The sequence below is a fragment of the Melanaphis sacchari genome, unplaced genomic scaffold (assembly GCF_002803265.2).
Source record: "Melanaphis sacchari strain LSU unplaced genomic scaffold, SCAv2.0 Contig74_pilon_pilon, whole genome shotgun sequence".
Taxonomy (NCBI): Eukaryota; Metazoa; Arthropoda; class Insecta; order Hemiptera; family Aphididae; genus Melanaphis; species Melanaphis sacchari.
This window is the reverse complement of record NW_020271531.1, coordinates 1,451,760-1,478,733: the sequence shown is the minus strand read 5'-3', so window position 1 is coordinate 1,478,733 and position 26,974 is coordinate 1,451,760. Positions and strand designations below refer to the sequence as shown.

At 25.4% G+C, this 26,974-nt stretch overlaps 3 protein-coding genes across 5 annotated transcripts; 2 read left to right on the top strand and 1 right to left on the bottom strand.

The window, feature by feature from the left end:
* The first annotated feature begins 2,047 nt into the window (after positions 1-2,047).
* Positions 2,048-12,663, top strand: LOC112601065. Of its 2 annotated transcripts, none has more exons than XM_025348481.1 (17): positions 2,048-2,183; positions 2,272-2,434; positions 2,554-2,696; positions 4,659-4,848; positions 5,606-5,748; positions 5,813-5,975; positions 6,044-6,186; positions 6,265-6,427; positions 7,572-8,026; positions 8,286-8,436; positions 8,901-9,037; positions 9,121-9,236; positions 11,391-11,515; positions 11,635-11,801; positions 11,901-12,208; positions 12,284-12,385; positions 12,485-12,663. In XM_025348481.1, the coding sequence occupies exons 1-17, from the start codon at positions 2,126-2,128 to the stop codon at positions 12,590-12,592; spliced, it is 2,835 nt and encodes a 944-aa protein (XP_025204266.1). In that variant the 5' UTR covers positions 2,048-2,125; the 3' UTR covers positions 12,593-12,663. The 2 variants fall into 2 exon arrangements, with proteins under 2 accessions (XP_025204266.1, XP_025204265.1); XM_025348480.1 differs by having other exon boundaries at positions 2,257-2,434.
* A 2,201-nt stretch (positions 12,664-14,864) lies between these two features.
* On the bottom strand, positions 14,865-26,825 carry LOC112601122 (ATP-dependent helicase brm). Of its 2 annotated transcripts, XM_025348561.1 has the most exons (18): positions 26,708-26,825; positions 26,341-26,610; positions 21,886-22,047; positions 20,409-21,796; positions 20,181-20,328; positions 20,029-20,104; positions 19,706-19,961; positions 19,553-19,634; positions 19,322-19,479; positions 18,154-18,331; positions 17,814-18,056; positions 17,386-17,741; positions 16,971-17,301; positions 16,671-16,901; positions 16,411-16,599; positions 15,895-16,347; positions 15,610-15,793; positions 14,952-15,112 (listed from the first exon to the last, which is right to left on the bottom strand). In XM_025348561.1, exons 2-18 carry the CDS (start codon positions 26,596-26,598, stop codon positions 14,952-14,954), a joined length of 4,854 nt encoding a protein of 1,617 aa, XP_025204346.1. In that variant the 5' UTR covers positions 26,599-26,610; positions 26,708-26,825. The 2 variants fall into 2 exon arrangements, with proteins under 2 accessions (XP_025204347.1, XP_025204346.1); XM_025348562.1 differs by lacking the exon at positions 26,708-26,825 and having other exon boundaries at positions 14,865-15,112; positions 26,341-26,598.
* On the top strand, positions 22,939-25,212 carry LOC112601124 (inositol monophosphatase 2-like). The gene is made up of 6 exons (XM_025348563.1): positions 22,939-23,067; positions 23,132-23,265; positions 23,339-23,589; positions 24,283-24,346; positions 24,687-24,838; positions 24,921-25,212. The coding sequence occupies exons 1-6, from the start codon at positions 23,008-23,010 to the stop codon at positions 25,016-25,018; spliced, it is 759 nt and encodes a 252-aa protein (XP_025204348.1). The 5' UTR covers positions 22,939-23,007; the 3' UTR covers positions 25,019-25,212.
* Positions 26,826-26,974: the final 149 nt, after the last annotated feature.

Below are 26,974 nucleotides of genomic sequence, written 5' to 3'. Positions count from 1 at the left end.
AAGATAAATAATTGAGAGGATAATCACTATGCTGGGAGCAGAGGCTATAGGAACATTAGGAACATTCAATTTAAATTTTGGCGGATAACGCGATTTGAAATTTCACTAACGTTATTGTTATCATTTATTTCAAATCATGATTTAATATTTGGTGGGTACAAATTAATAAATAGGAAATTATTAATCTCGTATCATCTGCAACTAGTTGCAGCTAGTTGTGACCTCTAATTTCATGAGTATTAAATATTACATATCTACCGTGGACACCGATTATTGGTCAATAATTATACAAGAACACGTTTTAAGTTTTTATAAGATCATCTTAAATATTGGTGAATAAATAGCATTGATATATTTTTTTTTTATATATAGTATATTATAGTGCTTATGCTATAATAGACAAGGTTATCTACTCTCTCCACCCGCCAATGAAAATATGAAATCAAAAAATCTACGCTGCCTAAACAGAATATTTTTTATTGTTGATCAAAATTGTGTAGTAACGATGCCTATTTTTATTGACTGATTTTTGTATAAAAATACAAAAATATCCATAAATAGCATAAAGAAACTAAAATATTTGAAAATATATTATATCATATCTAAATGTTGATTGAAAATATGAATATATTTTGCAGAAACATCGTGTCTTTACATTCTACAGTTATTAATTATATAACATATATTTATTTATATTATATATTTATTACAACAAAATATCTATTAAAATCTATTTTTTCAAATTTGGTTTTATGTAAAAATTCCTAGTTTTTATTTATTTTAAAAAAAATGCGGTATTTTTTTACTTTTAACGTCCTATAGTATCCACTAATTCTAATTTTTTTTATTAGAAACTACCCTCAAAATTTAAAATAGAAAGGCCATGATAAACGCAAATAAACGCATATCATTGTGAAACCAATACATTTATTACTCCTCTCCTCGGAATTAAAAAAATTTACAAATGTATATTATGTTAGATATTTTTTTTAAAAAGTCGCTCTATGTACTTAAGTTAATATATATGTAGATAAAACTTGAATTTTTATTTTTTTTGTATATTTTATTATTTTTAAATTATAAAAGGTGTAGTCTTATACCTAAATTTAGCGTACTATGTATTTAGATTCTTATTAATCTAATATATATAAAGGGAATAATTAATGGGTGGTTTTTCAAAGGCCAGTGTCACTTTTCAGCCAAAACTTATAATTCCCTTTTCGACCAATATAGTTTTCTTTAAAATTTATAACAATAACAACTAAATTTAAAAACTGTTATATTTAATCATAAATTAGTATTAAACCTAAAAACAAACAACTCTGATTTATCTTTATTTCTAAAAAAAAACAACGTTAAATTTACGTAAAAAACTATAAACAAAGTAAAATTGGTCAAAAAAAAAAAATAGTTTTTTATTTTACTCTAAGGTAATATTTTAAAACATTTTATTACAAATTATTTTATTTTATTGTTTTTTCACACATAAATTTTTTAAACAAATATAGTATAATAATTATAATACACACGTATCATTGAATAATGTTGTTAAAATGTATTTAGTAAAATATTATGATAACGAGGCTCTATATCAAACAAATTATATTATTTTTTATTACAATTTTTTTGTCAGTTGAATAAAATAATAATAAACAGTTTCACCGTATAATAAATAATAATAACAATATGTTACTTATTGTTTCAATGATAGGTATATCCATATAATTAATTGTGTTCCCTAGCTCTAGGTACCTGTAATAATAACTAAATAACGTATTTATTATCAGACATAATCTCACTTAATAGTTAGCAATTTAATAGGTGTAATTAATATTTAAATTGCAATAACATAATACATTGTATACTATATAGGTATTTATAATTTATAAAACTTACAGTGGTAACTGGTAATAGCGAATTAGGTATAAATTAAAAACCAAATCACTGTTTGGAATACGTAGAGGGGATTTTTCTTGATAAACCTGAATGTATGCATCATGCCCGAGGTAAACATTAAATTTACATCAAGATATAAACATTAGTTAGGAACACGATTTTAGCGGCCATACACTGTCAAAATACTTTTATAATATTATCACCTTGATATTGACATTATTTAGATATTATGACATTCTATTATTTCTCGTTAATACTATTCAGTTTCAGTTTACATGCGACAACAGGTAAATATATTTATGTTCTTCAAATATAATTTTAAACAAAATTAACTTAACTGGAAAAACAATGATTTGATAGAGTTATTTTTATCAGTTTTAGCTGCGCAAAAGTCAAATCATAAATTCTTAGGATGTTTTTTGGAAGAAAATCTATCGACTTTTGGAGAAGAGAGCCGTGTTTTAACACCAATATCGCCTCAGGCTTGTTCCAAGTTTTGCTCTGGGAAAAAATATTTATTTTTTATTCTTAAAAATGAGTAAGTTTCCTTTTTTTATATTGTATTTTTAACTACAGTATGAATGTAAAAAAAAAAAGTTAAGCAAATACATTTATAACAAATTATTAAAAAAAATAACCAGTATGTAATTCTTCCAGGAATTGTTATTGCAGCAAAAATTATATATCAAAACTAATGAAACAGTTTGACTATGAGTGTACGATTAAATGCACAGGAGATGATTCGGCTTCGTGCGGAGGGAAACCAAATTTAGTGTCTTCATATATAACAGATAGTTCAAGTGAGTAAAAATAATTTATTTTGTGCATTCAAATATATAAAGTTTTAAACAATACATACAATTAGTTTTAACACAACAATTTTTTTTTCTGATAATATATCACAAGTTTTAACGTATAATATCAATCATATTTTGATTTTTATAAATAAATTAAATTAAATTAAAAATCATTAGGCCGGCATGCCAAAATATGCTTTTAAAAATATCATTTCATCTTGTGGCACACAAACATTTTTTTGCTGACATACTATTGAAACAAATTTTTGATGATATAATAAGTGAATATTTTTATTAAATATTTATAATGTATAAAGTACTTTAAATAAAATTGTTAACTTTTTAAAAATGGAAAAGGTACTATAAAATAAAAATTAAATTCGACTGTAGCCACATGACACTTTATATTTGCGCCTTAACAGTCTTTTTTTCAAATATTGTAATTTTTATACTTAACTTTCGTCATTATAATATGGCTATTTATGAAAACCCAATATTTTAATTAGTTCTTTGACTTTAAAATAATTCAAACTGTTCGCATTAATTTACTTTACAAAAACTGACGTCTATAATACAAACCTTTTAATTTTACAATAAATGCTTTTATTTTCTTGTTAGTTCTTTTTCAATAATCTGTTAAAATTTCTTATAATATTTACAAATACAATTTAACGTTAAATTGTATACAGGACATTTCGTAAATAAATTATAAATAAACGTAAATTGAAAATTATTTATTATAAAATATTTACTATTCTATCCACAATATTTATGATGAAAAGGGATAAAATATTTTTTAAGTTTAATGATGGGTACTTATTCTACTTAATCTTTGTTATAAATATTACACTTTTCTATATTGTATTTGAACTATATGATTAATATTTTATACTTCTGAAAGAATTTTTAGGTGTAACACCTAATTAAATTAAAATAATTTTTTCAAATATTTTAAAATATTTGCTATTACTATTTAGAAATATTTGGAGCCAAAGAACTTATAATTATGTTTTTTACTAAAAGTTTTTTAATTATATTTTACCATTTTTGACACACTATTAAGGAGGTATATTTATATAATGTTAAGAAGTTCTATAAACTTATAATATCATTTTTATTTATCGGGCATAAAATTTGTATGAACGAAATCATAAACTATAGCATTTTTAATTTTTAAAGTAGCTTCACACAAGATGTACATTTATAAGTTATAAATAACCTTTTATAAAATTACATTTAAAATATTTTAAGTATTAATAACTAAGTTCATTAAAAGTTTAAAATTGATTCCGAGTTAAAGTGAATAATTTAAACAAATGGTTATAGACATATTTTATTTTAATATTTTTAAATACTTTTATATTTTAAACGAAACGACGAGTAAATTGATTTTATAATTATGTGTGACGTGTATTATTTTTTTATTTTGTCTGTAATAATCTTTTTGGACTATAAAAATGCATACAATTTAAAGGAAGTGAGTGATAAAAAATCGGATTTTGTAAGTATATTATAATAAAATAAAAAGAAAAAAAAATTCCAGTACTTTTCAAAATAACCGAAAAAAACAAAAATCAAAATGAGAAAAAACATGAATTTTTTTATATATTATAATCAGCATTTGACAAAAATTAAATTTTTTTAATTTAACTCAAGAACGTTAAACTTTGAATACTTGAAATTTTCATTAAATGTGTGTATTAATATTTTCTAAATATGACTAAATTTTTTTTTTTTTTTTAAGCAATTTATAGAGATAAAATTTAGATTCCTTACAAGTGGTTCATTTACTAATTAAAAAATATCGAAAATATGAAGTCAAAACATTCTTTTTATTTTAAGTGATGATAATACATACAGTTTCTTAACTTTAATAAGTTATTTTTATTTAAAATTTTTTAATTATTTGTTCTTGCAAGAACTATGAGATTTTGTCTAATTCAAATTTTGTTTTACTAATTTCAGTTTCAAGCAACTTTATCGAACATGGTAGTTTTCCAATACCAATTTATTTAGGATGCTACTCTGAAAGTCCAAATGATGAAGAAAATCGTATATTAAAAGGGCCAGCTGGACCTTATAATAACAATACACCTCAAAAGTGCTTAGAAATATGTTTCAGGATGGGCTACTTATATTTTGGAAACACATATGGGTAAATAATTAATAATAAATCGTGTATAATAAAGATGAATGAAACTATTAAGTACAAATATAATATTTTTCATAATATAATTTATTTTTGAGGTAAGATTAAAACATTTTGCACTTGATTAATTTTTTAAATCTTGATAAATAAATAAACATCATACCTTTGTAAATATGTGTATTGGGTGTTAGCATTCATCAAGCAGCAGTTCAATAAAGGTTTATTAAAAAAATTCCACAAATATACCCGATACAAAAACAAATTTAATGCATGATATGTTATTTTTAAATTTTAAATAGTATACTTAAACAGCGCTTAAATCTATTTAACTAATATTTCATAACTAACTATTTTCTTTAGTTACAACATAAATAAATAAATAAATATCATTTAATGTGTAATTAAACGACGTTCGTTTCAAAATGCCGTGGTTGTAGACATTTTAAGCATTACAATTATTCAGGGGGGATACCTAATATTTAAAATTTTAAATCCATAACTCTGAAGTTTCTCAAACCATGTTAAATAATTTATTAGAATTACAATTAATTTTAATTCGTGTTTATAAAAATTAAATGTTACAATAACATCACGGATAGGAATCAGTTAATGGTGTTTAAATTTTATTAATCCATTCATGTTATTGTGATGATTAGATATTCATTATAAATTAAATGATGTAATCATTACCTTACACTAAGACTATTTTTAAAGAAGAATACATCAATATTTGACATATTATACTTACATTTTTTATTTTTAGATCTGAGTGTTGGTGTGGAAATCAAAAACCATCAAAATCCTCGAAAATAGAAGACATTAACTGTGATTCTCCTTGTAGTGGAGATAAAAATCAATTCTGTGGTGGTGGATGGAAAATGGGAATTTATTCAACTGGAATTACTGGTTATTAATAATTATTTTTTTAGATATTTTAATATCAAATAACATGTAAATAATATAATAACAGACTATGCAGCAAAACATTATGTTGGGTGCTACGATGCTTATGATGACGATGAGAACAAAACCAAAGAAAAGCGTTTAATATTTCAGATGGGAACAAATAATAGCCCTAAACGGTGTATGAATCTTTGTAATACTCAACGATTTAAATATGCTGCCGTTAAGGGGTAGGTTATGTATTCCGTTTTTTATAATTTATTTATGAAATATTATATATGTATGTAATCGTTTATAGTAATACCTGTGAATGTATAAATTCTGGACCAGATTTTCGTTTAAAAAGAAGTAATAGTGATTGTCATACTGTGTGCACAGAAAATCCAACAGAAAATTGTGGTGGTAGAAATGCATTCAGTATTTACAAAACAATATTTTCAGGTGTAATAAAATGAAAATTACATTAAAATTAATAATATAAGCTCGTATAATATTTATTAAAAAATCATAAAAATATAGATCCTCCGGGAAAACCGAATGTGAACCATATTGGATGCTTCAAAAATTTTAAAAGACATCCAATATTAAATGGTTGGGGAATAATGTCTTTTAACCTAACTCCTCATAGTTGTGTGCACAGTTGTTATGCGAGAAGGTTTCCGTATGCAGCGCTCATATCTTCGTAAGTAAATCAATTCAGATTTTTACTAAGTTAGAAAATTTTATTTCAAATACGAAATGTTTTATATCAAAAAAACATATCGCCATATTTCCGAAAAATTGTATTCATTATTATTTTGTACATATTTTATCAGTGTTAAAATTAAATAGAAATGAAAATTATTTATTTATATTTTTAATGGTCATACAAAAATTAAAATAATTAACTACAAACTTTTGCTATTTTCGTCATGTTTTTGGTTTAATTTATATGTATTTTGGATATAATAGAGAACATGATTGTAACCATCCATTACAATATTTTATATTATTTCGTTGATATTTTTTCCAGTTTTAAAACAACTTCAAAATATTTGAATGATTATACTTTTAAGCCTAGAGTCATGGGTATATCGTGCTTCAAGTGAACTTGTTATTATTTGCATATTATTCAAAACATGATTGTATTCATTTCAAATGTTGATGAGATTTTTGTATATTTATATTTTCCCTGTATTTTCTCTAAAGAAGCCTTTTTTGTCAATTACATATAAATTCTATTTGAGTAAAATAATTCATTATGTTATTAATAGCTTTCTAATTTATGTTACCAAATATTTTTAATAATATTTATTTTAGATCATTAAAAGACTAGGAAAATATTTTTATGATATAAGCTTCTGATCACAAAATTATCATTAAACAAGTATGTCTCTAAAATATTTCAGTAAAATTAAATAAGAATACCTTAACAATTTATTATTAACTTGAAATAATTGATTAGATAACTATACATGTCTTATACATTTATTTATTTTGAACTTTATTTAACTATAAAATTTCATGTTTTAACATTAGTTTTTACTGTTAAAAAATAATTTTGTGTGAAGGATTAATTATCTCTGATAACAAATTATCAGTATATCCTAGGATTCAAAAGTATTCGTCTTCTAAAGCTTGGTCAATATAGTTAAAAATAGTAATATATTATACAAATAAAATTCATTCAAAACATACTATTTATGGAATAAATAAATAAATCATAACATTTGAAGAATATAACGTAATTTGAAATTTATAATAAAATGACTTGTGAACAAAACACTCAAAAAAGAAATAATTAAATATTCTTACATAAATCATAAATGGCATAATTTATTTTGTAGAAAAGAATGTGTATGCAGTTTTATCAAACCTTCGGAAGAAGGTATGACTGAAGATAGTATGTGTAACAATCGTTGTTCTGGTTCATCTCAACATACATGTGGTGGTTATAATACGATAAACGTATACAATACTGGATTAGAATGGCGAACGAGTACGGTTGGAAATTATTATTTAGGTTGTTTTGAGGAAAGTCAAAACAACAGAATATTACATGGTTACTCGAAATCTTTTTCTGTGAATACCCCAGAATTTTGTTCAAACCTTTGTTACAAATTTGGGTATATGTATTCGGGCGTAACATACAAATCTGAATGTTTTTGTGGAAGCCAATCTCCAAACGAACCTAAGTTTCCTAAATTAGATGACAAACAATGCAACACTAAGTGTTCAGGTGATGCCAATCAATTTTGTGGTGGTGGCTGGAGAATGGGCGTTTTTGCTACTGGATTATATGGTAAATTTTAATGATGACTACCTAGTTATTATAAATATATATAAGTTATTTATAAAAAAATAAAGTATGTAGTATATAGTTCTTATTATTTAAGAACTGTTTTGTGTTTATATATTATTTATTATAATAATACGATATATATTTATTTAAATTATATTATTAATCTATAATAATATAAAATTCATACAATACTAAAAACTAAAAAATGTTTATTCGCATGTCATATAAACAAATAATTATTTGATTTTTATTCAAACAGATTTCCCAATTGAAGATCGATATATTGGTTGTTTTGTACTAGAAGAAATTTCATTAACTTACACAAAATTTGAACTTATCAACACTAATGTGCCTGGTAAATGTGCAGCAATTTGTCATAACGCTGGATATAAATTTTCAGGAGTTATGGGGTGATTTATATATTTTATTATTATATTTTTTTTTTTATTTAGTACGATTATTATTACCATTTTTTCTTTTATTATAGCCATATAGATAATCTCGTCCTATTTGTATCAAGATATCTCATCCAATCTTTTTGATTTGCTGTTACCTTCTTACGTTTCTGATTTCTTTCCCTTCGATTCTACAAAATTTAAAAAAAATCATTATTTTTTACAGTCTTCCTATATAAATCTAAGTCGTTATAGTCTATTAAAAGGCCTTTTAAAATTCATATTTATTTTTTTTTAGAACTTTTTTTAATTGTAGAATCTTATGACTTCCATGCATTCTCTATCTACGCTAACCTTTTCCTTTTAATTACATTCACAATATCAAACCACTTGAAAAATTCCTATAATTCAAAATTATGATATTATTAGCATTTAAAATATATTTTAATTGATTTTAATCTTTATCAATATTATTTTAGTATCAATTGTTTCTGTAATGACCATGCACCAGAAAATAATCAAAAAGGAGATGATACTAATTGTGATACAACTTGTGTTGGTGATTCAAGTAAAACGTGTGGTGGTGAAGATAGAATACAAGTATACGATCTCATAAGTAAACATTTCATTCAAAAATATAATAATTTCTAATAGTTTGATAAAATATATTAATTTTGATATATTGTTTAAAAATTAAAGAACAGATAAATGAAACTCCAACTGCAACTCCTGAAACAATACACTTTGATGACTCTTTTGAGTATCTAAACTTAAATTCAGCTTGGAGTCGTGATGTTTATATTCCACAAGAGCCAGTATGTAAAAAATTATTTTAATATAAAAATTTAAAAATATTTATATTAAAATATATATTAAGTAAAATTAACTATTATCTATTAAATCAAAGCAAGAATATTGAATAAAACAAAAATCATTTGTAATAATTAAATAGTTCCTATAAAATTGTTTAAAAAACTTTAAACACGGGATTTTTTTGGAATACATTTTACTTGTATGAGTGGTGCATATTATACTTATAATTTAAAAATAATTATGTACATAGAGGATAAGATTATATAAAACCAGACGTTAATCAGCACTACGTGTTTAGTTAAGTAGGTAAGTTTTTTTTTCGCTAACAAACTGTTACTTGTTACAATTCGGATTTTACTGCACAAAAAATTGTACAATATGTAGGTACAATATTTATACTTCATAAATCTTGAAATATATACTACCTATATTTTTATTATGAAAAAAGTTAAAAATATGCAAAATATCAATAACCATTATTCATTATAAATTAGATATCTATAATATATTATATTTTAAATTATTTAAAAAATAAAAGAAAACAATGAGTATTCATTTAATGGTTTTAAAAGCAGTAATACTATTCAAAATTATTTGAGAAACAAATATAAGTAAAAATGTCATCTGTATCTTCCATTAGTAAACTGAGATTTATAAAAAACCTAAAATAAATCTCTTTTTATATGCAAATTAACATAAATATATATAAGGCTAAAACTGGTGAAATAACTTTGAAAATTTAAAATTCAAAAAATAAAAAATCACTCATAAATTAATTTTATATATTGGTTTCTTTTTATTTGTATAAATCATATTATTCATGACACTTGATTTTCATTAAGAAATATGACTGATGCACTTATTTATGTAGTGAAATTACTTAAATCAATTATTTAACAGTTAAGTTCGTTCTTGATTACACGCATATATTGGATGTTTCTTTTATCATTGAACATTTATTATTTCAAAATTTATTAGCACTTTTGTAAATATTTTTATTAACCCTATTTCCAATCGGAATAAAACAATATTTTTACTTTTTTGGATGATAATATACATTTTTAATCTTATATTCTGAAGTAGAATATTTTTTGAATTATTTTGATACATAAAAATCGAAATTCGGAAGAGTTATTTTTTAATTATGAATTGTTAAAGTTATATTTGGTGAGCAGATTAGAAGAACAACATTTTTCGGAGATAATGCTGTAGACCACTTCACTACACTAACTTAATCTTTAAATACGTATAACTCATAAGCAACTTATCTAAATTTTGATATTTATACGAGTACATCTAAATACTCCAAAGAATATTCTACTTCGGAAAATGAAATTAATAATGTATATTATTCTAAAAAATAAAAAACCTAAGGAACTATAACGATAGACACAATCAAAAATAACTCTAGTAGCAAAGTACCCAATTAATTTACAGCCCTTTCACCTCCCTTAAATCGACCCCTAGCTGCTGATTGCTGATCAGTAATAACCAATGAATAATACATTTATTTGAGTCTCTCAAAAATAAACGTCAATAAATTGTATATAACAGGGGTGACCAAATGCGGCTCGCATATTATCGTTTTAAATATGATTTCATGTATTTATATTTTATAAGAAGTATAATATTTGATCAAATTTCAATTCATAGAAATAATTTATAAAAATAAAAATAGTGTTTTTGAAATAATATTTAAATATGTATTTATTTTTATTTTTTATTTTTATCTTGTATTGTTTCGAATTTTACACATTTTATTAAAATGTGTACCTAATTTTCTTCTTTACGATAATCATAATGAAGACATTAATATGAACTTTTTTATTTTCATTTTGGCACTTCCATATTTATTAATATATTAGGCGGCTTGCAAGTCTCTTCTTCCTGGCCACCCCTGATTTATAATATACTATAATGATGACATTCCATATAATTAAATACCTCTATGTACAAAAAACTCAAACTATATAATTGTAAAAAATACAGTATCAATACTCTATAGTATACGTACGTATATTATTTTTACATTCTATGTGATATTGATACAAGAAAAAAATAATTATTTATAAAAGCCATCAAATGCACTTAAATTATAATGCTAGTAAATATTAAATATATTTTCAAACCTACATTGTATTAAATTTTGGTAACAGGATTTTGAATTCGTTGTTTACAATAGTTCTGAACAGAACTCATTCGTAAAAAATGGAGAGCTAGTAATAAGACCTACAATTCAATCCGATAGTTTTATCAAGAGTGGTCACTTATCATTAGACGGGTACCTATATTTTTTTAAATACAATTATTAATTAATTATAAATGTCTTTTGAAAAAAAAAACTAACAGGTACCTATTTTAATTAATGTATTATTATAATTATTGTTTCTCTATTTTTAGTTGTACAAAAAATGTAACGCCTGATAGTTGTATGATGAATGCTATATCATTTAGTATAATACCTCCTGTAGTTTCAGCGAGACTCACCACAAAGAATAATTTTTTATTTCATTTCGGGCAAGTAGAAGTTATTGCTAAATTACCAATAGGAGATTGGATAGTTTCAGGTAAAAATAGTATTATAAAAACATTAATAAGGTACCTACCAATTTAAAATAATTTCAATAATATTGTATTAAATTTATGTTTTATAAATTACCTATTAGAAATAGCTTTGGTCAGTAAATCAAATGAATTAAATAGATTGGTATTAGCCAAATCAGTTGGAAACACCAATTTAAAGTGTAACGGAAGCGATGAAAGTGCATCTATCTTAAATTATGGATTGGAAATTGATGAACTATATCATGTCCAATCAAAAATGATGAAATTAAGATCGGCAAATACTTGGCACAATGACTATCATACATTCAAACTGTCTTGGTCTTCCGAAAATATGGTGTTTGAGATAGATGGCGAAAGTAGTCATGTAGATACGACGGATTTACCAATCAGCTACGTATTTGAATCCGAAGTAACTACACATAAAATACATTTAATTGTTATTATTTATTGCAATAATTTGAAATTCTACTTATTTGTATTATAGTATTTCTTTTCTGTTGGCGTGTCAGTTGGTGGTATGAATGATTTTCCTGACGGATGTCTGAGTAATGGCCATTTAAAACCGTGGACAAACTTTCATAATAAGGTTGATAGTTAAAATTATTATCCATGCTTGTTTTAAACAATATAAATAAAAATATAATTTACAGGTTTTAATCTATTTATTTTTTTTTTAACATTATAGGCTATGTTAAATTTCTGGAAGGACAGAAATCACTGGTCACCAACATGGAATGAAAACGAATCTGCATTACGAGTTAAAAAAGTAAAGATTACATTGTTAGAGAGTTAATATCAATTAATTTTAAATAAATCATGTAATGGAAAATTAACAACATTTTATTGTTTACATAAAAAATAAAATAAAACACATCATTCAATTTTGTTAGCAATAGTTTTGTTTTTGTTTTTTATAATAGTAACATTTTTATATTCTGAACGAAATGATAAATGTATTGATTTTATAATATTGTGTTTATTTAAGTTTTAATTATTTTGTCTGTTATAACACATTTTAATGCAGAAAAAACTCTTTGGTTTTCAATTTTGAGAATAATTTTTGGTAGCATTTCGTAGTATGAGTGTGTGTGTGTGTGGGGGGGGGGTAGTTTTCAACACTTATTTCCTTCATTATAAATTTTGAGCGGAGTAATAAATGTATTGATTTGTAATGTGTTTTATTTTGTATGTGTTTATACACGATAGGTAGTCAAAATTAAAAACTCCCAGAGATACCTATTCAAAGTAATCAGGTGAAAAAATGTTTAAGAGAAATAAGTTTTTAACAAAATAGATTTTCTTATTTTATTATAATTGAAAAAAAACAAACAACTGTAGATATTTTAAATTTTTATCAAATATTTAAATTAGCATTTTATAATTTTTATAATTAGCATAATATTAAAATCTTTTTTTTTTAAATCTTTTTATAATTGAGAAAAAAGAATTAAGATAAAACACAAGAATTTTTACTCAAATCCATTTTTTAGTAAAATTGATTTTGTTTTTTGGTATAACTAAAAAACAATATAGGTACCGTAGATATTTGAGATTTTCATCAAATATTTATAATATTATTTTCATATACTTACCAAATGAAATCAACTAAACATGAATACACATATTATAATAATGGGTGTTTTACTTAGATGTACTTTGTATATATTTACTTACCTATATAAATCTTAAACAAATCATCCTATCGAAGCAGTGACATTATCAACATTGTGGTAAATTCTATTATTTCATTAATCTATGACCTTATGGTTTATCTACTTCATGAGTAACGATGTCTTTTATTGTTATTGTTTTACACTTGGCCAGTTTGTGAATTGAACTCTTGTGGCTAATTCAGTAGCCAGTAGATGCATTACCGACAACTGACATATATTACCCAAGTACAATGTTTCAATTTTCAGTGACATTTTCTTAATGAAGCATAAAATAGGTCTGACCATAATGTAGATATCAATACTTTGACCAAGTATGGTTTTTCTGTCAAATTTTTATCATCACAATGAACGTCGATTCTGGCTTGTATAAAGATAGTAGACAGTTGTCCACAACAATGGCGCTATCTTTGGCTTTTACATTACAGGGACCTAACTTAAGCAAATGCATTTCTTAAAACCTATAGTCACCCTACAGAACAGATCTACAGACGCTCATATTTTAACAACGATAGTGGCATAAGCTTAATTGGAGATTGATGCCGTTAGGCAGGCTGATGGCTACAAATCCGATTGTAACTTACTCGTTCCAAGTCATATGAGTACACTAATATAATTCAAGCGAAAAGTATTTGTGAAAATGTTAAAGCTCGTTAATGAAAAAAAGTATTTCAATTATTTTTGAAAAAATACTATAGAATTTAAGTAGACATTGTTTATGATTAATAAAAATATAAAAAGTACAAAAAAACTATCATGCAACCTATTAATAAATGAGATTTTAGAAAATAAAAATTATTTTTTCATAACTAAAACAAAAGTGTTAGTATAACTATAAAATTTGATTGCACTAACACCATTACAATAAAGATAATTATAATTAAATTTTCATGAGCATATAATTTAAGTGAGTTGTGTATAGGTTATAAATATATATTTTTGTAATTCATAAATGTTAAAAATGAATAACAAGTTAAAACTTAGAATAGTGTTACCTCATACCAACTACTACAAATAACCTTGTTTTTATAATCATTTGTAATTAAATATAAAAAAAAAAAAAAAAATGTAAAAAAGTAAGATTTTAATTTAAAAATTTTAAAAGTAGACTACATATACTATTGAAGTGAGTTGTACCTAATTTTCAATTAGTTCTCATTGTTCTTAGATAGAAACTAGTTAGGTTGCATTAAAAAAAAGGATATAACATATTATGCAAACATGAAGCTACTAATACATATATATAAAAACAAGGCAATGATTATTTACAAATAATTATTTTATGACCAAATAAATCCACTAATATATAATATATGTATATTTAATTATAAACCAATATCTCATTTTTAAAAAGCTAAATCTAGTTTGAAAGATTTTAGAAAAAAAAAATAATAATAAATATATTCCTAAAATGTCACAAAACATTTCTTAAATTTAGATACTAATATTTAAAGGTTCACACACTAAATCTAAATTAGATGTTTATAAATTAGAATCTTCATCATCTTCATCGTCACTTACATGCTTCTTTTTTTTTCGTCGGTTAGATGTTCTAACTTCAGACCCTTTACCACGAGGTTTCATTTTCAGTTTCAATTTCACTGAAGATGAAGTAGTATCAGCATCTGAAACCTCATCCTCACCTAAAACATTAAATACAAATTTTTTCTAGTAAATTATTTTAAATTAAAAACATAAAATAATTCCATTAAGTTTATAAATCATTATAATTAAGAGAAAGTTGTATCATATGCATTGTCTTTGTATTACACATGTATAACATAATAGAGCAAAACTAAATATCAAATTCTTACTAAAGTTTATTAAAGCAAATGTATATATTACTTAATTTGTAGAAGAAATACAATCTGTGTATATGAGCAGATTTTTTTTTCATATTTTTATATTAAAATAAATGAAAAATAAAATTTTTCACTTGATAAAATTAATATTACCCTTTACAAACCTTATAATAAGTAATTTTTTATATTATTTTCAATAAATAAATTGTAATAAGAATCCATTACATATATTTGGTTTGTTTTACACATGTAGATTAGACGTCCACTAAATAATAAATAATTATATTATATGAAATACTAATATTGCTCAATTCTACTATTAAGAATTATAGCATTACTTTTTGTTCCTTCTTCTGGTCCAGATTCTGGAATATCAGTTGATTCTAATCGTTGACGAGAATTTGTGAAAACCGATTGTAAAACTATTGAATCTTCATGAATAAGTGAAGCTTCTTCATTATATATTTGTGCATTTTTACACAATTGTACAAAGTCAGCTTCAAGTTCATTCAAATCTGCATACTAAATTTTAATAAATAAAACAAAAATGTAAATAGCTGGTTTATAGTTATTATACTCTTAACTATAACATTCTTAAAATGTTAATCCAATTAAAATAATACCTTTCCGTCATCAATTTTTGCCATAATCTTTTTAATATCCATAGGTTTTTTTATTACTTCATAGTAGTCAGGTAATTTGTGTCTAGATGGTAATTTCATAAATGGTTCACTTAATATTCTGGAATCAGCATCTGTATATTTTACTACAATGTTCATGATAGTTTTCATTTTTTTTCGTAGCTTTATTTCTTCAGGTCCAATTGTTTTACGCCGTCTAATTGGTGGATCATCATCATCATCTGCATTTCTTTTACCTCTTTTCTTACCCCGGTTTCCTTTACGATTTGATTTTATTTCTTCTTCTTCATCATCTTCAAAGTCGTCAACATTTTCATCAATCGCCTTCAACCATTCTTTCTCAGTCAAACTATCAGTGTAATCTACTTCTTTACGAGCACGGGAACCACGTCCCATAATTTCTTCAGAATCTTCTTCATATGTCCACCTCTCAACCTTAAAAATAATGTTCGATTATAATTAATTATTTTAATATTTTAATAATAATAAAAATAATACCTCATCTTCATCCTTAACAAGCCATTCAGGTAATTCTGATATTTCAATTAATCTCGATTTTCTATTTGGACCAAATTTGGCCTCTTCTCTTCTACGTTCAAGATCCATTTTTTGGAATGATTCAAATTCTTCTACTGATCGAGCTATCATCTGGTTGACAACTTCATCATCAGGTACTTCATTTTCTTCCTAAAAATATGAAATAAAAAAATAATATTAAATATTTCATTTGCAAACATTAGAATTATTAAAAAATTTACTTCATCATCTCCATCATCTTGATGTAGAATAGATTGCAAAAATTGTTGACGCTCTGATCCAGTTGATTTTTGATCAAACATACCAGCCTGGATAACTTTTTCATCCATATTTAATTTGTATCTGGCAGCAGCTAATATACGCTCTTCAACTGAATTTACAGTCATTAAACGAAGAACGCGTACTTCATTTTGTTGACCAATACGATGAGCACGATCTTGAGCTTGCAAATCCTATGGATAGGAAATATAAGCGAAAAGTTATAAGACACAGTCATAAGTGATTTATAAAATAATTATTACTTGATGTGGATTCCAATCAGAATCAAATATAATAACAGTATCAGCGGCTTGTAGATTTAATCCAAGACCACCTGCTCTTGTACTTAATAAAAATAGGAAATATTCACTGCCTGCACTATTGAACTTCTTTAAAAGATCTCCTCTATCTTCAGCTTTAGTAGTACCATCTAAACGCAAATATGCAAAACCTCGCCATCCTAAATAATCTTCCATAATGGTCATAAGTTGGGTCATTTGACAAAACAGTAATACTCTATGATTGGTAGCTTTGAGTTTGGGTAAAATTCGATCCAATAACTCAAATTTTCCTGACACTCTGTATAAATCTGGCCTATGAATGAATAAATAAAAATTTTTAAATATAATTAATTAGCAAATACTGAATATAAATATTCTGATTCATTATTTAAATTACCCTTGAACAACATTTCCAGCAGTTCCAATATGTTCGCAATATTTTTCCTCGATACTTTGGAACATAAATGGATGATTGCACAGTTTACGCAATTGTACAATAGTATTCATGAGAGCTTTGGCACCACCTTTACCTTGTTTTCCCTTTTCAGCGCCATCAGTGAGTAATACACCTTTACTCTGCATATGTTTGTACAATACCCGTTGCAATCCAGACATATCACATTTGACAATGTATTCCACTTTATCAGGTAATTGTGATTCGACTTCTTTTTTTAGACGCCTCAACAAAAATGGACGTAAAACTTTATGAAGACGGCGGATAATTAAAATAGTTTCTTCTTCATTTAATTCAACCTAAAAATAATCAAAATAGAAAATAATAAAAAAATTTCACACATAAATTATTAATTATTTTAATTTAAATACCTTTTCTCCAGTAGTAGCAAATGGTGCATTAAACCATTGTTCAAATGTTGAACATGACTTAAATATCGATGGCAACAAAAAATTAAGAAGAGCCCAAAGTTCAGGGAGTTTATTTTGTAAAGGTGTACCAGTTAATAATAAACGGTGTGGAGCATTATAATGAGTGTTCAAGACTTGTGTCAATTTACAATGATGATTTTTCATACGATGACCTTCATCTATAATCATGTACTTCCAATGAAGCTAAAAATATATTAATTTAGTTATTTACATAATTTACTACGTAATTAGTGTTTTTTTGAATTTAAAATAAAAAAATATGAAATAAATAATTACTTACTTTTGCAAGAACTGATTTATCTTTTATAACATATTCATATGTAGTTAATAAGACATTAAACTTATTAGATCGCATTTGTGTCTGTAAATTTCGTCGCATAGTTGGAGAGCCTTTATAAGCTACAACAAAAACTGATGGAGACCATTTTTCAAATTCTAATACCCAATTTGACATTGTACTAAAATTTAAAAAAAAAAAAAAAAATGTAATTCATCTCAAATGTTTAAGAAGACGTCGTACCCGCATATGTTGTCTCCGTCTTACAAATGCGTAACATGGCAAATAGTACTCTCAGAAGATCACGTTTAACTCCTTCAGCTTGAAAATTAGAATGAATTGACCTCTTTTGAAATTTAAAAGTGAGATTATTATCTAGGGCATCTCATAGGCTTTTTATTATATTTTAATTTTAAAGCGAGTTATGTGTGTTTTAAGACGTGCAAGCAATTTACAATTTTAAAATACTCATAACTTACTTTAAAATTAAAATATAATAAAAAGCCTATGAGATGCCCTAGATAATAATCTCACTTTTAAACTTCAAAAGAGGTCAATTCACTCTAATTTTCAATTTAAAGGAGTTAATCGTGATCTTCTGAACGTAATATTTGCTATGTTACGCATTTGTAAGACGGAGATAATATATGCGGGTACGACGTCCTCTTAAGTATCAAGTATATTGAAATTCGATAAAAATATCAAGAAAATAAATATTTCAGTATGATTCAGATATTATTTTAAAATTTATAATAGGTTCTATACAAGGATATCACACAAGTATTAATGATATATTTTAATTCAACATTTTGCAATAAAATATTTGGAACACATAGTGAGTATCTATCTAATGTATTAAGTACTGAATATAACAACATATTTTACAGATTATAACAGTATTATTAGAATGAAAACTTAAAAATATAACCTTGCTAAGTAGTAGGAATATGTATTTTAATTAAAACATTTTTGAGATCTAACTTTCTAAATATAATAACTAAATTATTAAATAATAAAAAAAAAAATTAATTATTTAAATTCTGTAAGTTTAATTATATATATTATATAATACTAATAATATAATTAAATCATAAATAATATGGGTATATAATAAAATGTATTTATTTATTTAAATTTAACTTCTATATATATCAAAGTTTCTAATACTTACGACAGTGGCACAATGATTAAAAAAGGTCCATTTACTTTCTTTTTTTCCATAAGGTGAGTAATAAGACCTATTGTTTGGATGGTTTTTCCTAAACCCATCTCATCAGCAAGAATTCCATTTAAATTATTGTTAAACAATGAAACTAACCATTCAAGTCCCTACACAATAAAACAAAATTAAAGTTAAATACATTTTGTTTTTAAATTAATAACAATTAACAAATAGCATTACCTTTATTTGATATTCTTTCAGATTACCATTAACTAAAATGGAAGCTTGTTCAGTAACACTTTCATGAATAGTATGAGCGATACTGAAAAAAAAAAAAATATATGAAAATTGTGACTAGTTTATTCATAAAATTTTTCTTTTATATTTTCTAACCTATAATAAGTATGTTCTTCTGAAGCATTTTTATATTCATCATCTTCCATTTTGGTTTTTTTAATTGGTTCTTTATCTTCAGTAGTTTCTTTTTCAAAACTATTCTTTTTGATTTTTTGATTGCTTGATTCATCATCTTCTTGTTCATCATCATCTTCATCATCAGACTCTTCCATTACTTCCCAACCAGGATGAGCATCCAACCAATTGTTCAATTGGGACGCAAGTGGAGCTTCTTCTCCTTTAAACATTCTTCCTATAATAAAAATCAAAGTAAAAAATTAGAAAATGTAAAATAAAAATATATGTATATATGTTTTAACCTGTAGAAGGTTCATATACTGAAACGTGCATGTCTGATTGCTGAGAACTTTCATCATGATCCTCGGGTCCATCACTCTATTTATTGATAGAGAAATAAGTAATTAATTATTAGAATAATTTGAAATTTATTTGGTACTTAATATAAACTTACCTTCTTCTTCTTTTTTTGTTCTTCTTGTTGCTTACGCTTCTGTTCTAATTTATGTTCTTTGACCATCTCTGTTAGATTTCCAATATACTCATCAGTTTGCGAGAGTAAGAAAGCCAAACGTTTATCTTTCTTTTGATCAATCAATTTTCTACAAAAATAAATTAAATGTTTATATAGTTTTAAAACTATGTATTTAAATGCATAAAACAAAAATAAAATGAGTTATACCTATAGCCTTCTTCATCTTCAGCCATTAATCTTCTCATACGTTCTTTTTCAATTCTTTCTTGTTCTTTCTTTTGTTCACGTTCAGCATTAGCATGATAATTAAGAACAGCTTTATTAAGCCGTCCAATTTTTGCAATGTTATTTCTATGAAACTCTTTAAGATCTTTGCAATGTTGTAATATAGTACTAAGATATTCTTGATGTTTTTGGCGTTTTTTTCTTTCAGCTTCCAACTTCTGTTGTTTTTCTAATTTTTCCGTAGCTCTAGCTTCTCTTAGACCTTGTCTTTTTGTTCGTTTGTATGCTTTTACATTAACAGCAGTTTCTAAAGTAGTATCACGGCGAGTACAAGCAACTACTTCAGCTCTCAATTGTCTTTGGAAATTTAATACTCTTAGAGCTCTAAGTTCAATTTCTACTTTGATTCTTAGATCATCACTCATTGTCGTTGGCAAATTACTCAATTGTTGTACACGATGAGCAATACGTGCAGCCAAACGGTTTTCACGTTCTTGTAATATTATTAAAGGATCCAAACCGACAGGTTTAGGGCATGATGTAGTTCTATTTTGTTTAACTGGAGGAGGAGGACCCTGTGTTTGTTGCTGTTGTTGAGGGGGCTGCTGTTGTTGTTGTGGTTGTTGTTGTTGTTGCTGCTGTGGCTGTGGCTGTGGTTGTGGTTGCTGCTGCTGTTGTTGGGGTAATGATTGTTGTGGCGATGGTCCATTTGTTGTAGGCATGTTAGGCATATGTGGTGGTATACCAGCCATTGGTTGTGGACCACCCATCATAGGCTGAGGGACTCCTCCAATAGGTGGTTGACCTACAGGTTGAGGGGTATTTATTTGCTGTGAAGCTTGAGGTATTCCTGGAGCCATATTAGGAGGTGGTTGAGGTCCATTCATTGATACAGATGGAGGTGGGTTTGGTGGTGGACCTTGAGAATGTTGGGCATTTGGAGGAGGTTGAATTTGTGTTTGTGGAGTAGAACCTGGCTGAGGCATTCGAACAGGAGATTGTGAAATAGGACCAGGAGGATTAGGTTGTCTCGGAGCATTTTGCATTGGCATTGGTAATCTCATTGGACCTCCTGAAGGCATTGGCATACTGCTTTCTACAATTTCTCCAGGTTCTAGTTGTCGATGGTGTGCTGAAGGTAAAGGAGGATATCCTTGAGGTGAAGTTTTTCCTTGAACAGCCATAGCTAATTGTTGGGTTAAAGGTTGTTGTCGAGCCAATAGTCTATATGCCATTATCTGAACTCTAAGCTGCTGCATTTGAGCAGGAGTTAAATTATTTTGGGCTACTGGTCCATTTGGTCCATTAGGATTTGGGGAATTTTGTTGAGGCGAAGGTGGTTTATCAGGATGTTGAGGAGGATAATTTCCCTAAATTAAATTATATTATTATTAAATTACTAATAAACATTTAAATTGGATAGTAATTAAAAAGTTAAAATTAATAATGATTAACTCACTTGCATTGAAGAAGGAGGTCTTTGATTTGGGTCCATATTACCTTGTCTTGCTCTTAGTGCCAATAATTGTGAATACCTGGGATCTTCTTGTAACCCCTTTTCTTCCATTGAATCTATTGCTCTTTGTAGTGCAATTAAATTTTCTTGAGGAGGTCCACTAGGCTATAAACACATATTTAATACAAAAATATTAGTTACTGATTTTTAAGAAAAGCTATAAATTATATCAAAAACTATAAAAAAAATTAATAATAAAACTAAACTGTTGTGTAACACACTGCAAACAACTTAATATATTTTATTAATATTTTACTAAGTAATACTTAGTTGTATGTTTCAATAGATTTTTAATACCAAATTTTAATATATTTATACACCATAATAAAATATTTTAAGATATATTTCTCAAAAATAAAGAATAACACAATTAGCTATTTTTAGTATAACCAATTTGCTTCTCTAAAAATATACAATTTAATTAGTGTTAATGTATGAACCATAATTTTTTTTAAAGATTCCTTATCTATTGAATAAATAAATAATAAAATGGTGATGGCATGTCTTCTGTTACCAACACAATTTACCCACCAAAAATTTTAAATAAGTAAATGCATATTCATCAATAGGATAAACTGAGCTTAAATTTGTTTTATTTTAAATATGTATGAGTTAATTTTTTTTTAAATTAAATGTTGTATTATAATATTATACTTAAGACAAAGTTAAAACATTAAAATTAATTTAAAATTATAATATTATACTATATAATTAAATAAATATAATGTATTCAAAAAATAAGAATGTATAAGTAAGCTATGTTATATAGATAAAATTAAAATTAATGCTTATAAGTTATAAGCTAATGATCCATGTTGTCAAATCTTAAGATAAAATATAAAAAAAATAAATAAATAACTGCCTATGTAGTACACAGCAAACAAACTATTTCATTAGTACTTTTTTATTTGTAACTTTGGTCACACTATACAAGGATTTTAATATGTTACATTGTTTTTAATGATAAGAAATTATTATAATTTATTGCGTAGACAACTTTGTGAAAGTTAAAATTTTCAAATCAAATTTTATAACCATTAAATTATTAATTCCAAACATAAAACTATGGTTGATATTCATCAATATTATAGTCATGCACTTAAAATTGTTTTGGAGGCAGGCGAAGTAAGTTTTATAAAATGTTTTATAATGTAAAAATTTATTTTAATATTCAGCATATCTTTTTTAGATATTGTTAAAAGGTTTTAAAAGCCCTAAAGAAATATCAACTAAAAAAAATGAAAAGGATTTTGTAACACAATATGACAAACTTATTGAAAAAACAATAATTGACAACATACTTCAACTATACCCAGATCATAAGTATTGGAAATTTGATCATTAAATATAAAAATTATTAATAATATAATTAAATATATAAAAAAAATATGCATAGATTTATTGCAGAAGAAAGTGCTGCAAATATAATTTTAACCAAAGAGCCTACGTGGATAATTGATCCAATTGATGGAACAACTAATTTTATACAAGGATTTCCATTTTGTTGTATTTCATTAGCATTGGCAGTAGAAAATGAAATAAAAATAGGAATAGTTTTTAATCCGATAATAAATCAATTATTTACTGCTCAAAAAGGGGAAGGTGCATATTTGAATAATGAAAAAATACAAGTGTCATGCACTGAAGGTAATCAAAATAAATAAGACAACACTTTAGTTAATTTAGATTTTTAACTATAAATATATAATAATTTGTGTATATAACTATGAATTAAAAATGTGAAGTAATAGATAATAATATTTTTTTTTTGCACATGAAATATTGAAATCTTATATTGTACAATTCAAATGATGAAATATTTATTGGATGGATGCAATTCCTATATTTGTTATCTCTGTTTTCAAGGTCAGGATAGAGTTCTTAGTTTATATATTTTATTTTTTTAATTTAATATGAATGAATTGACCTACAAATTTGAAAATTTCATCGGTGTTCTTGTATTTTTTATTTTGTAATTAAAGATGTGTTTTTAAAATATCTAATATACAAATAACTTTTTTTAAAAAACATAAAATTAAAAACCTCTGGGAGCTGGATAATGTTATACCATAACCTTTAAATTTAATGCTATGTCTATTTTAATATTTGAATTAATGAAATTAAATAAAAACAACTTAATATTAATCTGTAAAGGTATGCACTTGTAAAAAAAAAAAAATATGGATTTATAAATATTGTTATCTTAATCAATATAATACTCTATACGAGAATGTTTAAGTAGTTTTAAAATCATTCATCCATCAAAATATGTTTTAATTTTTTCCAAAAACAACAGAATACATAGAATAAAAAGATTGGTATTATTTATTTTATTTTCAGATCTTAATAAAGCTATGCTTGTTGAAGGAATATTTACTAAAATTAGTTTGAAGAATTTACGTGGGTAAATATGAATTTTAAATCAAAGGTTAAAATAATTTAGTGAGTAACTTTTTTATCATTTTGGGATTTAAATTGAAAACTTTTAAGTTTCTTGTTATATTTCAATCCATACCTGGATGGAGATCAAAATGCATCTATACTAGCACATATCCCACCAATTTGATATACCGTTAACATTGGCATAGGTCAACATTGATCATGCCATTAACCTATGTTTGTTTAGGGTTTTTTCATGATCAGGTGCATACAAATTTTACTAAAATAATTAAGATGGATTCAATTTTGTTTAAATATTGCTATTTAAAATGTGTGAATATTAAACATATTTTTATACTTAATAGATCAAGAGTTTTAGGGTCAGCAGCAATAAGTTTATGCTATTTGGCAATGGGAGCAGCAGATATATGTTATGTTAAATATTTAAAATGTTGGGATGTAGCAGCAGGAATTCTGATTATCCAAGAAGCTGGAGGCATTGTACTTGATTCAACAGGTAAAAATTCTATTAAAAATACAATACAAATCTAATTTTTAATAAAAAATATGAAAACCTATACCTAAAACAATTTTTTTAGGAGGTGAATATAAGGATATAATGAATGCTGATATCCTTGCTGCTTGTACCAGAAAACTAGCCAATAATTTTTTGAAATTAAAAAATGATAATTTTTAATAAATAATTTCAATCTCAATTTCAATGAAGTAATAAAATACAGAATATTCATTATTATTTGAGATGTAACATTAAAACCCTCTACTTTAAAGGTAATTTAAATAGCTTTAAATAATAAGTGAAAACCATTAAAATTATGTGAAATGTAATCCATTACCAAATCAATATGAACAATATTTAAATGAAAAACTGTAAATTGCTGTAAATTTTAAAGAAATTACAATAAAAAAATCTAGTAATTGTTATAAATTTAAAATAATGTGAATAAAATTATCATAACTATTATCAGCTATCCAAGTTTTCAGATTCTTAAAGCTTTATACATTGATTATCACTTTTGGTTAACTCCTAATATTTAAGATACAATATTTATCATTATTAGTAAGATTCAGACATTTGTTACTTTTGCATATTTTTTAATTATAGCTGTAGAATAATCAAATTAAAGTATGAATTTCTTTTCAGATATAATGATCATAAATGTAAAAATGTACACTGCATAATTTTGCATGTGTTTAAAATAAACACATAAATATTTGACAAATATCAATTCATTTGTAATTTTAGTATATTTGTACATTTTATTTTAAGTAAACATAAGTCATAGCAAGTGTATTTTTATTTTCTTGACAAGGCTTTGCACAGTACTTTATACCAAAAAATATCTTATTATTTAAATATATGGGGGTATTTATTTTAATTAATAGTTAGGATAACGTTACTAATTAACTAATTAAATATAATATGATAACCTACCTATCAAAATAAACATTTTAAATTGTAGGTAATGTAATAGAAGTTGATAAGATTGATAACTATCATAATGTAAAAATACTTATAATATCAAGTAAAATGTTTTAAAAGTTCATCTTATTCTAAATGTGTAGTTTGTTGCTTAAAAGAATATTTTGTTATCAATGTAAATTGATTGAAGTTATTATTTTTTGTTTATATGCCTATCTATGAGGTAAGATGTGTAAACTAAATGATATATTTTTTTTTTGTTATAATGTTGTTCTAATGTCCATACTGAATTAATAAGGATCTATGTTGAACTAATTAGATACAACAAATGTCATATTATCTAATACCTACTGTATTCTTATGACTTACATTAGGCTATCAGACTTGATTTTTACTTAGATACTGCAACCTATCAACTTACTAAATTTGTTTTCAAACAAAAAACACCGATAAATCAAATTTCTATGAAATGTTTCTAAAACATTTCCAGATACCTAATAAATAGATTTTAATGGAAACATATAACTACTTATTTTAAAACAATAGTCATGTACTGAGTAGTTGGAATTGGAATATACTTGAATGCCTGGAGGTGGAAATGTCTGTGTGCCCTGCTGCATGTTAGGCGACGCCGGTGCACCTGGCTGGCCCGGGGAATAATTTTGTGGCGGCAACGGCTGAGGAGCGGTGGGCGGCTGTTGTACTTGTGGCGGCTGCTGTTGTGGTTGTTGTTGTTGTTGCTGCTGTTGTTGGTGTTGTTGTTGTGGTTGTGTCGGAGTCGGCGGTTGATGGTTGGGCCCCGGAGGTCCCATCGAATTAGGCGAGGGGCTGGCCATTTCCGAAAGCACCTAAAAATGCCGAAAAATTTAACTATCCGAACGGAGAACACACCAAACTATTGCACGAAAAATAATAACATAATATAATTGACATTAATATTTTTACCCAAAGCCTCTAAGGAACGCGAATTTAATTCACCGTCGAAACCTAACAAAATCAATAGAAAACAAAACTTGATTGAAGATAAAAAAAAAAGTCAATCGTGAAAAGTACTGCATAAGTGTATAATGTATACCGACTATACTGCAAACGAACTCAGTGACACGATAAACAAAACACAAATCCAGTGTAACCGTTCAGCTACATTAAACTGTTTTTGTCGTCGACATACCGACAACACTGGTTTATAACTATGGATTACATTTTTAAGCT

Excerpts from the sequence above, each read along its gene's own strand:
- LOC112601065 (XM_025348480.1), top strand. The coding sequence starts at position 2,126 with ATGACATTCTATTATTTCTCGTTAATACTATTCAGTTTCAGTTTACAT. Across the intron at positions 2,184-2,256 it reads CAGTTTACATGCGACAACAG|AGTTATTTTTATCAGTTTTA; the intron begins GTAAATATATTT and ends ATGATTTGATAG. Across the intron at positions 12,209-12,283 it reads GCTACGTATTTGAATCCGAA|TATTTCTTTTCTGTTGGCGT; the intron begins GTAACTACACAT and ends TTTGTATTATAG.
- LOC112601122 (XM_025348561.1), bottom strand. The coding sequence starts at position 26,598 with ATGGCCAGCCCCTCGCCTAATTCGATGGGACCTCCGGGGCCCAACCAT. Across the intron at positions 18,057-18,153 it reads ATAAATCAGTTCTTGCAAAA|CTTCATTGGAAGTACATGAT; the intron begins GTAAGTAATTAT and ends ATATATTTTTAG. Across the intron at positions 16,600-16,670 it reads AAGATGATGGAGATGATGAA|GAAGAAAATGAAGTACCTGA; the intron begins GTAAATTTTTTA and ends TCATATTTTTAG.
- LOC112601124 (XM_025348563.1), top strand. The coding sequence starts at position 23,008 with ATGGTTGATATTCATCAATATTATAGTCATGCACTTAAAATTGTTTTG. Across the intron at positions 23,068-23,131 it reads TTGTTTTGGAGGCAGGCGAA|ATATTGTTAAAAGGTTTTAA; the intron begins GTAAGTTTTATA and ends TATCTTTTTTAG. Across the intron at positions 24,347-24,686 it reads AGTTTGAAGAATTTACGTGG|ATCAAGAGTTTTAGGGTCAG; the intron begins GTAAATATGAAT and ends TATACTTAATAG.